Source organism: Eubalaena glacialis, chromosome X (genome assembly GCF_028564815.1).
Source record: "Eubalaena glacialis isolate mEubGla1 chromosome X, mEubGla1.1.hap2.+ XY, whole genome shotgun sequence".
NCBI classification, from domain to species: domain Eukaryota; kingdom Metazoa; phylum Chordata; class Mammalia; order Artiodactyla; family Balaenidae; genus Eubalaena; species Eubalaena glacialis.
In genome coordinates this window covers 66,287,482-66,298,316 of record NC_083736.1, presented here as the reverse complement: position 1 = coordinate 66,298,316, position 10,835 = coordinate 66,287,482, and the positions used below count along the sequence as shown (strand labels likewise).

General features: G+C 53.8%; 1 protein-coding gene across 6 annotated transcripts; it reads left to right on the top strand.

The window, feature by feature from the left end:
* Window positions 1-4,256: 4,256 nt before the first annotated feature.
* CITED1 (Cbp/p300 interacting transactivator with Glu/Asp rich carboxy-terminal domain 1) lies at window positions 4,257-9,640 on the top strand. 6 transcript variants are annotated; one of them, XM_061178985.1, is made up of 5 exons: window positions 4,503-4,527; window positions 4,877-4,895; window positions 5,186-5,260; window positions 8,359-8,483; window positions 9,074-9,640. In XM_061178985.1, the coding sequence occupies exons 4-5, from the start codon at window positions 8,424-8,426 to the stop codon at window positions 9,599-9,601; spliced, it is 588 nt and encodes a 195-aa protein (XP_061034968.1). In that variant the 5' UTR covers window positions 4,503-4,527; window positions 4,877-4,895; window positions 5,186-5,260; window positions 8,359-8,423; the 3' UTR covers window positions 9,602-9,640. The 6 variants fall into 6 exon arrangements, with proteins under 6 accessions (XP_061034970.1, XP_061034967.1, XP_061034968.1 ...); XM_061178984.1 differs by lacking the exon at window positions 5,186-5,260 and having other exon boundaries at window positions 4,468-4,521; XM_061178987.1 differs by lacking the exons at window positions 4,503-4,527; window positions 4,877-4,895; window positions 5,186-5,260 and adding an exon at window positions 4,257-4,352.
* Window positions 9,641-10,835: the final 1,195 nt, after the last annotated feature.

The window sequence follows — 10,835 nt, the reverse complement described above, 5'->3', positions numbered from 1 at the left end:
TATTCATTTTATTTTAACTATAAAAGTAATAAAATCATATTAAAGAAAAATCATAATCCTTTACCACTTAATATAAAAACTGTTAATATTTTAATATATTTCCTTCCCATTTTTTTCAATTTACAGCCATACTTTTAACACCAGTGGGATTGTACTGATTATGCACTTTTCAAATTATGAACCTGTTTTAATTGTAAGAAAATAATATAATCTTACAGCAGAAAAATAAAGGAAAAGAAAAATATCATGCATAATCCCACCACTCAATTATAATCACTGTTAACATTTTGGTGTTTTGTTTGTTTGTTTGTTTCTAGGTTTTGTTTTTTTTTCCTTAAGATACTTTTTTTGGGAGGGGGCCACACCCCACGGCATGTGGGATCTTAGTTCCCCAATCAGGGATCAAACCTGTGCCCCCTGCATTGGAAGCGTGGAGTCTTAACCACTAGACCACCAGGGAAGTCCCTATTTTGGTGTATATTCTTTCAATATTTTTTCTATGCACAAATAATTTTAACAATAGTAGAAGCATACTGTTTATGCAGTCCATTAACTATAAACTTATAGTTAATTATAAGAATAATATAATCATGTTGCATAACATAGAGAAAAGAGAAAAAAAATACCTCACGATCCTACCACCCGCCTGACACTGTTGTTGTTTTCCTGACCATTGCTTCATTACCCATATTCATACAGTGAGTACTTAATTTTCTGTTCTTTGTGCCCTTTGCAACTTGGCATCATATTTATGCAACTTTGTACCCTGTGTCTTTTTTTTAGTTAATATTTTGTTGTGAACATTTTCCCATGAATAAAAGAGTTTTTGAAATCAGGATTTAAAAACAATTTTTTTTAGTATCAAGGTACCAAGGGACGCTCCTTCACCATGGACATTTAAATTGCTTTCCATTTTTCACTATTACAAACAATTCTGCTCCAAACATTCTTAATCAAAGACCTGTGCTTTTATGGGGTTCCCTGGTGGCCTAGTGGTTAGGATTCCAGCCTTTCACTGCTGTGGTCCGGGGTTTGATCCCTGGTCGGGGTTTGAACTGAGATCCTGCAAGCCACGTGGCAATGCGTGCTTTTTAACTTTTCTACACACTTATTGTATATGTTTCTAGAGACCACTCTGTATGCGTACGGGCTGTCCTGTAAAAAGTCATGGTCTTTTATTGCTCCCTAATTTACTCCCATCATAAGGCTCAGACAGCCCTTGGTTCTGAAAGGCGGGATTTTGAGAACAAACCTGCATTTTCCTCTTTCTCCCCTTCCTGAGTTTATAGACCTGCTTCATCCTCTCACAGCCTGGTTTTTAAATTAGTCAGTCAGCAAGTATTATTGAACCTGAAGTGTGTAAGCTGAGGCAGGACTAGGAGGCAAAAGGAAAAGAATCAGAAGGCACAGCATTTGTGGACCACTTACTACACAGCAGGCATCAACCCAAGCTTTTCCTTTGATCCTTGCAACAAACCCACGGAGTTGCTCCCATTATAATCCCCATTTAACAGATGGGAAAACTGAGGCCTAAAGAATGAAGCCATTTGGCTTAAGATCACAGAGCTAGTAAATGGCAGAGTAGGGATTTAAACCCAGGAGGACTGACCCTTGAACTTGTACTCTTGACCACAGTTTAGATGCCCCCTTACCCTCCCAGGCAGCAAGGTGTAGGGGTGAGGGTGAGGACTCTACAGTCAGCCTAACCTGGATTCAAACACCGGACCTTCTGGCTGTGTGAACTTGGGCAAATCTCTGGGACTCCTTTTCACCTTTGGTAAACCCTACCTCACAGGGCGTGGGAATTAAATGAGATGATGGATGGGAACATGCCAGGTCCAATGCTGGAGCACAGAAGGTTCTTGCTGGGTTATCATCCCTGTCCTCTCCTTGGTTTGCGAGCTCGCAGTCTAGTTGCCAAGTTAGAGATAAGAGTTCAGCGGAGAGCTCTGAGCTCGGCTGGAACCGACTGGGAAGTCAGTGATCCAGGGCATATTTGCAGAGAAATGCAAATGTCTCCTTTGCTCTCTCCCTGCCTCTGAGACTAACCTCCCCTTCCATTTGCCCCCCCAAAGGAAAAGGGTGGCTTTTGTGCTCTAAAGCTGAGTGCTCGTAGCCCCTCTCTTTCCTGCTCCCAAGGAGGTGGACAGTGGAGATGACAGGAAGTTACCAGTGGGGAGACCCTTTCTGGCATGTAGGCAAAGAGAAATGTGGCGGAGGGCGCTCCTTTTTCTGCCCTTCAATGGTCCGGATGGGGGAGGGGGCTGGCTGTTGAGCAACTGCTCCGGAGACACTCCAGAAGCCGAGATGAACATATGCCTCTTTCTAACAATTGGCCTGGGAACCATCCAATAGATGGAGGGCGGATCCGCCACCTCCCGGATCCGGAGCCTTCCGCAGAGATGCTGTCGCGGTTTCCAGACCCTCTCCCGAGCGGGGGCTGAGGGGGAGGGTAGGTCGGAGGTCCAAATTAGCAAAACACAATTCGAAAGCCCGGGGTCGCTCACGTCAGGCAAACACCAAGATGGCTTGAGGGTGTATTTCACAAGCAAACTTTGTAGGGTTTTAGGGTCCCGACAGATCCCTCCTTTTATCAGAAGGAAACTGGGCACGACCTACGATCTTTGTGCAAAGTGAGAAAGTGCAAGGATGGTGTGTGGGATGTGATTGTTACTGGGGTTTGTGTTGAGGCAGGGTGAGGGGAAGGAAGGGAGACAGGCAAGGTAGCTTTGGGGGCTAGGGAATGGGTTTACCTGGCGTCCAGAGCACTGGCCCCAGCTTCCTCCAGGCGTCAAGGAAGGGCCTTGATCTGTCCCTCTGTTTGCTCCCCATCTTTACGTCAGTAAGCCGGTCAGTCCATCAACAAACAGAACTTTGTTCAAAGAGCAAATGCAGGGCACTTTGGGGTACTAAAGAAAAAAGAATAAGAAAGAAAGAAAAGAAGAGAAAAAGTGGGAAAGAAAGAAGAAAAGGAAAAGACCTTTAGGTCTTCAAATCCAATTAAGAAGACAGAACACATACACAGTGAAAATGACTTCATGACTTTCCCTCCCCCGCTTTTTTCTTAACATCAGGACTTTTAAAAAAGAGCATGTTTTATAAACACTGTAAACTGAGTAGTTATTGCTGAAAGGGGCCAAAAAAAGAGAGTTTGGTAGAAGGGTAGTCCTGGTGGCCTTCCTGTAAGAGGCGAGATGGGAGCTTGTTGGCCAGGAGGAGCATGACTGAAATGAAGGAGAAGACCCGGGCCTCTTTTCCGAAGAGATTTGTAAGATAACATCCTAACCCGAGAAAGATGTGCTCCTAATGCAAAATGTTATTCTTATTACCTGGGAATGATTATATAATGATAATAAAATAACCTGGCATACTGGGAACGCAGGAGGAGTCCCCGCGAGCCCCGGGGCAAGTTCTTCATACCCTGCTGCCTGTTCTTGGCCTTTCGGCTGTGCCTCATGAGCTGCACCTGGCCCCACGATCCGTGACATATCTCCCCGTCGCAACCCGCCAGCCTCCTTCAGCCCTGGATAACCACAAAAGAGAATCCCTCGAACCCAATCCCAGCTCAGGTCTTCGAGGGAAGCCACAGCTGCGGGACGGTTAGGCCCTCCAAGAAGCTCTGCCTGGAATCTGGCGACTTTAAGGGGAAAGGGACCCCCAGCCTCGGCCCTTCAACCAGGGAGATGGTGCAGCCCAAAGGGAGCAGACAGACTCCGAGAAAGCCCTGCAGAAAACCCAAATCGTGCCCCCTGGGCCCCGTCCCTTGTTCTTCCTCCTCCCCCAGGTCATTTCCTGAGCCCATAGCTCTCCCCCCAACCCCCTGAAGCCCGCTCTGACCACCCTCTAGATTTAGGTCAGAAAACAGACACTAACAGCTCTCCCTCGCCTCAGCGAAATTACTAAGTGGAATTTATTGGGCAAGTCCATGCAGGGCGGTGGGGAGAGACTGTGCCCGGGGCCCGGGCCCCCGCCCGCTTTAGAAGCGCAGGCGTCGGCCGGGGGCTCGGGGCTCGGGGCGACCACGGCCTGGGCCCGCCAGCCGCACCCCGGGAGCCGTGGCCGGTCCCCGGCGCCGCCGGACCCGCGGAGCCGCTCGGACTCCGTTCCCCAGCCGGCCCTTCGCTTTCACACGATCCGCGGTGACTGCACCAGCTCGAGCGCCTTTAAAGGGCCACACACGCCAGCCGCCGCTATAAAATGTTCCCAGCGGCACAGCTGCAGAAGGGGCACCGCTGAGCTGCCGAGAAGAGGCTCGCTCCGCCCGGCTGCCCGCCCACAGCCCGCCGGAGAAGGGTCGTTCCTGGCGAGGAGGAAGAGGGCTGAGGAAGGCGCAGCACCCGCTCTGGCCCTCGGTGAGTATCCAGTTCAGATTTTGCCACCAACTCGCCCACGAGCCAGGACATGTGCTAATAATGCCCTAAGCCGGTTATAAAGACGTGGAAATTGGTGGGGGGGGAGAGAAAAAGGGGGAAAAGGGTCTGTCCTTCCTGGGATTCCTAGCCGAGGCCAGCCTGCTCCCGTGTGCGTGTGCGTCAGGGCTCTCCGGGCGGCAATGGGGGCTTGAGACCCGGTTCCCCCGCGCCGGGAAGGGAGCGCGGTGGCCGCTACCGCCACCGCCACCGCCACCGCCCCGGAGTCAGGCGCCGAAGCTGCGGGCGGGCGGGCGGGCACGGGCGCGGGCCGGGGCTGCTTGGCGCGGCACGGTGAGGTGCGGCGGCGGCGCGGCGCGGTGGTGCGGGCTTTTCCCAGGCGCCCCGGGGTCGGGTGGCACTGAGCGCGACCGGCTCGCGGCGGCGGTGGCGGCGTGCGTGCCAGGGGCTGGGGGCTCCGCCGCTGCGCCCGCGGCTCACCGGGCTCCGCGCTTCCCTCTCTCCAGGGCAGGCGGCTTCGCGGAGGTAAGCCGGGCCGCCCGGTAGGGCGGTGGGCTGGGCGGCGGGGCCGGGGACTCCAGCGGAGCGGGCGCAGGGAGCGGGCGGGGGCCAGGCGGACCGGGGGTCTTTGGGGGACTTGTTTTCTGTTTGAAAGCTGCTCTGCTGGGGGGCGGAGGGGCCGCCGCCCGCCCGCCCGCCAGCCAGCGAACCGGTTCGCTCGCCAGCGCGCCCGCCTGCCGGCCAGCCGGGCCGAGCGCCCGCTTCTCCTGGGGAGACAGCAGCACCTTTTCTCCCCGCGCCCGCGCTTTCTCCAGCTTGGCTTCCACCGACTTTGCTAATCGCCCGGACCGCATCTGGACGCTCCGGCTCTGGGGCTGCACAAAGCTCAGGTTTCCTTCGGGGGCTGAAGGCTAGAGGGGCTTTTCGGGCCGAGTTCAGCGGAATTGAGGGATGGAAGTTAGAGAATTCGGGCAACTTGCCTCTACTGCCTGGTCGACCTCTGCTCTCCCCCACACTCACGCCCCCCCACACACACGCACACCCACGCACACACCCCTCTGCCTATAAACGCCGGCGGCAGGGCCGGGCCGCGCACGGAGTCCCTGCCTCGCCAAGCGCCGGACTTGGAGGCAGACAGACCTGGCTGCGAATCCCGGCTCCGCCACTTTCTAGCGCTGTGACCTTGGGCAAGTTACCGAACCTCTCCGAGCCTCTCACTCTTCTCGTAGCGGAGTGATAGCACTGACCACAGGCGACTTGGCTAGGGGGTAGGCTCAGCCCGCGGCCGCGTCGGGTGCTCTGCGGGCGCTCAGTAAGTGTTGATGAGGCGCGGGAGTGGCCGCAGCCGGCGCCGGAGTGCGCCCCCGCGCGCGGCAGCACCGCGGGGCCCCAAACTCGCCGCGTAGGCCGAGACCCCGGGCCCCTCCCCGCCTGTCTATCCTGTCTCCACGATCGGTTCCTGATACGGCACTCGCGGGATCGGACGCTCGGGGCCCTGGCGGCCTGGGTGCTCGCGCTCCACCGTGCAGGGATGCTCCCGGCCGCCCCCAGCTCCGGCGGCTCCACCTGGGATGTGGCGAGGAGGGCGGCCGAGCTGTCCGCAAACAACGGGCCTTTAGTTTTCAGGTGGCGAAACTGACTGGTCTGGTTAGAGCGCATCCAAGCCAAGCCGCAGTACTGTTTGGATTTTTAAATTTCTCCTGAGTGAGAAAATAGCAATCGAGATGGAGCCATCCGGTTGGTGCCATTTTAACTTTTGGTCCCCCAACAGGTCAAAGACGCGGCCTCCCTACCTGCCTCTCCCTTCTCTCTTCTTCCTCTCCCTTTCCCACCCTCATCTAGGCGGGAGGGGGCTGCCGGCCCACGGGACGGTCTGTGAAGGAGGGCGGGCGGCGGGACCGGGAACTGGTGGCCCGGGCCCGCGAGGCACCGGCAGGCGAGGAGGCACTTGTTGCTCTGGGTTGCCCAGCCGTCTCTCGCAGCTGTTTCGCAGTGGTCGGCTCGAGGCTTGGAGAGAGAGCTGGGACGTTTCCGCGCTGCCAAGTTTTGCCTTCGAATGGGCTGGGTGGCAGAGGGGAGACAGAAAATCGGGGAAGCAGGGGCAAGGATTCCGATCGAGATGCGGTTGCCTCTTCAGACGGATACAACAACACTTACTGAGCGCCTATGGAGCACAGACCCAGGCCGGGGGTCGGGGCTGGTGGAGGGGGAGGCGGCGATGGGAGGCGACAGATCTGAATGGAAACAGGGTCCTGCCTAGGGGAGCTCACAGCCTGAAGGGGGAGACGTGGTAAAATGGTCTTCCCCAGGAACTGATATCAGAACAGAGATACTTTTTTCTCTTGCGCTCTCTCTCTCTTTTTTTCCTTTTTCTTTTTTTCCTCCTCTTTCTGTTTCTTTTTGTTGTTGCTGCTGCTGTTATTATTATTTTTTTTCTTATGTACATTCGGGTACTTGGTAGCATAAAGAAAGAAGAAAGGCTGGATAGGAACAGGAAAAGATGGACAGCCACCCCCCCTCCCGACATTTTTCTTAGGACATGAAAATTGCTTGATACTGAAGGTGCTGGGCTCTTGAAGACGACATGGATTAGATTCCTTGTCTTGTAATCACTGGCTTGAAATATTCTCTGGTTGCCTCAGAGAAGAAACAGGGCTTCAATCAAGCAGTGGTGGCGGACCCAGCAACCGATTGTTTTCTCGTGTTTTCTCCCCCCCCCTTCCTTTTTCTATTTTTCTTGCCTCCCTCCCCTACAAGTAAGCGGTGCAGAGATGATAAAGAGGGGTAGTAAGTGCCCACTTTCTAGAAGGGTCTGAGCAGATTCTTAATGACCACTGGGGGGAGGGAGGTGTCACAGAATTCTAGCCTTGTTGGAAAGATTAGAGACTTTTGAAGATGCTGAAGATTCTTTGGGCCAAGAGGTATTTATAAATATGAAATTCTACATCTCTAATTCATCATGAAGGCTAGAATATATGGGGCTTTTAAAAAAAAGCTTCTGGGAAAATAACTTTAGAGTTTTCAGAGATTGTTTATTATTATTATTTTCTGGTTTGGGGAGATTCTTTTCCCTTCATCGCCTTATCTTATCCCTTTGGCATTTGACCTAGGGGATCATTTCTTCAGGAGCCATTTGAATCATTCTAGGTATGATGATTTGGCCAGCGATCAGATGAGGCATGTGGGCACAGGAGTGCTGGCTCCTGCTCCCAGAGCCACTGCCACCTGATGGGAAAGCTGTTGAACCTCTGTACCTCAGTTTCCCTCTGGGAAGAATTATGCCCACCTGTCACTACAGATGAGTGTGTCTGGGCTCAGAGCAGGTGTCCTGGGAAAACCAAGTGCTGCCAGGTCTGTCTTGGAGGGGGCTTGCAGTGTGGAGGAAATTGCGACATCCCTAGCTGCTCTCTGGCTACTTCAGAGCCCCCAGACTACCCTGATCAGCCCAGCTTCTCTCACACAAAACCATGGCTGAGGCAGGACTTTGGAGCCCCATGACATTTGCTTTGGGGACCTATTCCTTCTCTGGGTGGCAGCCCCCAGCTTTCTAGGTCTTCCTCGCCCTGACTCCTTCCTACTTTCTCCCAGTTCTGGTGGAGGCCTAAGTGCCTCCAATCTGAATGCCAGTGGCCTTTTGAGACAGTGTGCTACTTACTCAGGGACATTGCTGTCCTCAGAATCAGGAAGAGTGCACCCCTCTTGGGGCTCTGACATCACTGGCATGAGGAAACAGTCACATGTGTCCCCTCTTGGTGATGTGGGTAGCTGGCTGTCTGGGCAGCACCTTGCCAAATCTAGCACCTTTCCTGCCTCAGGCAAAAGTTCCAACTGGATCTCCTCCCTCTGCTCAGGTGGTCTCTGGTCTTGGGTCTAACCCGTCACCATCCTTGCCTTGTAGCTGTGTGGAGTGGCCCAGCTTTGGGCTTTGCTAGTACCTGCTTGGTCAATAAAGCCTTTTCCCTTATTACCTCTTCTCCCTCACATACAGCACAACAGCTCCAGCTGGCAGCATCACCTCCCACCAATTTATCCAACTTCTGCCAAGGCTCTGAAATGCCAACTATGTCGAGGCCTGCACTTGATGTCAAGGGTGGCACCTCACCTATGAAGGAGGTAACTTTTGCCATTTTACAGACGGAGACACTGGAGCCGGAAAGAACTGGGCCAGGGCCGGGGCCGTGTGGTAGGCCCTCCTGGCTGGGGTATCTGGTGTCCTTTAGCAGACTGGAGACAGCAGGGCTTTCTTGGGAGAGAATGAAAATAGCTTCTACCTAAACATGGTCACTTCGAACCCACTAGGGGTATTGAAAGATGGCAGAGAAGGGAGCAGAGAAGCAGAATTGGAAAAGACCGCTCCATTGTCTCAATGGATTAAAGTGAGGCTGAGAAGAGGGACAAGGAGATCCCATTTGTAGAATGGCGAGCTGAAGGCAGAGTCGGGGGACGGAGATGAAAGCAGTGAACTCATTTAGGATGGCGGGCGCCCAGCATGAGGACTTAGGCCTGAGCACAGTGCTCGGAGCCAAGGTGGCGGAAGGATACTTGAGCCTGACTCGAGCTAGGAAAGGAGCCTACCTTTCCAGGGGGCCTTCTTGCTACTTCCCCACCACTAGCCCCTGATGAAGCACTTTTTGGGCCTGATGAATGGTGAGGAACAAAGCCTGGAGCAGGGGTACCATGCTCTGCCTTTCTCTGTCTTCCAGGATGCCAACCCAGAGATGAGCTCTCTGGCCTACTCTAACCTGGCGGTGAAAGATCGTAAAGCAGTGGCCATCCTGCACTACCCCGGGGTAACCTCGAATGGAACCAAGGCCAATGGGGCTCCCACTAGTTCCTCGGGATCTCCATCTCCAATAAGCTCTCCTACTGCCGCCCCTCCCACTAAACCCCCACCCTTCAACCTGCACCCCGCCCCTCACCTACTGGCCAGTATGCAGCTGCAGAAACTTAATAGCCAGTATCATGGGATGGCCGCCGCCACTCCAGGCCAACCTGGGGAGGCAGGGCCCCTGCCAAACTGGGGCTTCGGGGCTCAGGCGGGAGGGGCGGGGTCACTCTCTCCTTCTGCTGGTGCCCAGAGCCCTGCCATCATCGATTCAGACCCGGTGGATGAGGAGGTGCTGATGTCACTGGTGGTGGAACTGGGACTGGACCGAGCCAATGAGCTGCCGGAGCTGTGGCTGGGGCAGAATGAGTTTGACTTCACTGCAGACTTTCCATCTGGCTGCTGATGCCAACTGTTCCTAAAGATGGAGGAATAAAGCCACCAATTCTGTTGTAAATAAAAATAAAAGTTACTTACAAGAGATGGGCCAACTGGAGGTGCTCTTCATTGAGGTCTAATGGGGTGTGGCATGGTCTGACATTCTTTTAGCAATCCTGAGACCTATGGTGGGGCTGCTGGTGGATAGCTGGGAGGGAGCTGGGCTGGATGGGAGGAATGGGGAAGACCCGAGGTGGGGCGGGGGGTGGGGAGGGGAGACTCCTCACTGAATTCCTGCCGCCACTGCCATCACCACTGCCATTATATCTCCAGGAGTCCAAGTACCTAGCCTCACTGCCCTAAGACCCCAGGAACACTGTCCTATTCGAGGTTGATGACGGGCTGGTTGGGAGCATTCTTGGAAGAAAGACTGATCCAGACCCTTCTACAGCATCCTGGCCACTTGTGCATCCAAGTCTAAAGGGTTGCCCTAGCCACGTGGCACACACTTCACCAACTCTAAAAGGCACCCCCACCCCATCTCTGGCCCCAATCCAGATGATGCAGTAAGGCCACTCCTTGCCTTTTTGCCCTTGGGCAATAAGTATGACCCAAGAAGGATCCTATGACCTGGGAGCTCAGATTTCTCTGGAAAATTGCAAAAGCTACAGACCGTTAAACTGAGATTTTAGGTGCCTTCAAGTCCTTCAGACAGTTGCTCAAGCCCCACCTCCATGCCTGGGACATGTGTCCCCTAACTCTGGCCCACACTGTATGGGGACAGCCCACTTCTCTGGGCTGGCCTCCATTTTAGAGACACAGATCAGAGCTGGGCTCGACAAGGTCAACATTTGGGGATATATCTGTTGCCCTTAGATTAACCGCTGAGGAGGCAGTTGCTTTAGAAGCATGCCAAGTGACAGGACGGTAGCATTGAACTGGATCCCAGCCTTGAGGTGGAAGGGGGCAGGTGGGGGCATGGGGCTGGTGTGGAATCCAGCCCTGTCCTCATATTGACACAACCGAAGAGCCTAGAGACTCCTCTACCCACATTTCAGACTCCCAGAGACATTCTTCCTTGGACACTGTGAAAACTCATCAGCTTTCCAGGACTAGCATGGGGCCTGTCCCCTAGAAAGTGCTTTCGAAGGAGCCCACCAAAAGAGGCAAGGCATTGGATTGAGCATTCCCTGAGCATCTGCTCTGGGCCAGGCACTCTGCTAAGTATCAGGAGCGTAAATTAAAGTTTATACCTTTGAGGG

Excerpts from the sequence above, each read along its gene's own strand:
- CITED1 (XM_061178982.1), top strand. Across the intron at positions 8,484-9,073 it reads GCACCTCACCTATGAAGGAG|GATGCCAACCCAGAGATGAG; the intron begins GTAACTTTTGCC and ends TCTGTCTTCCAG.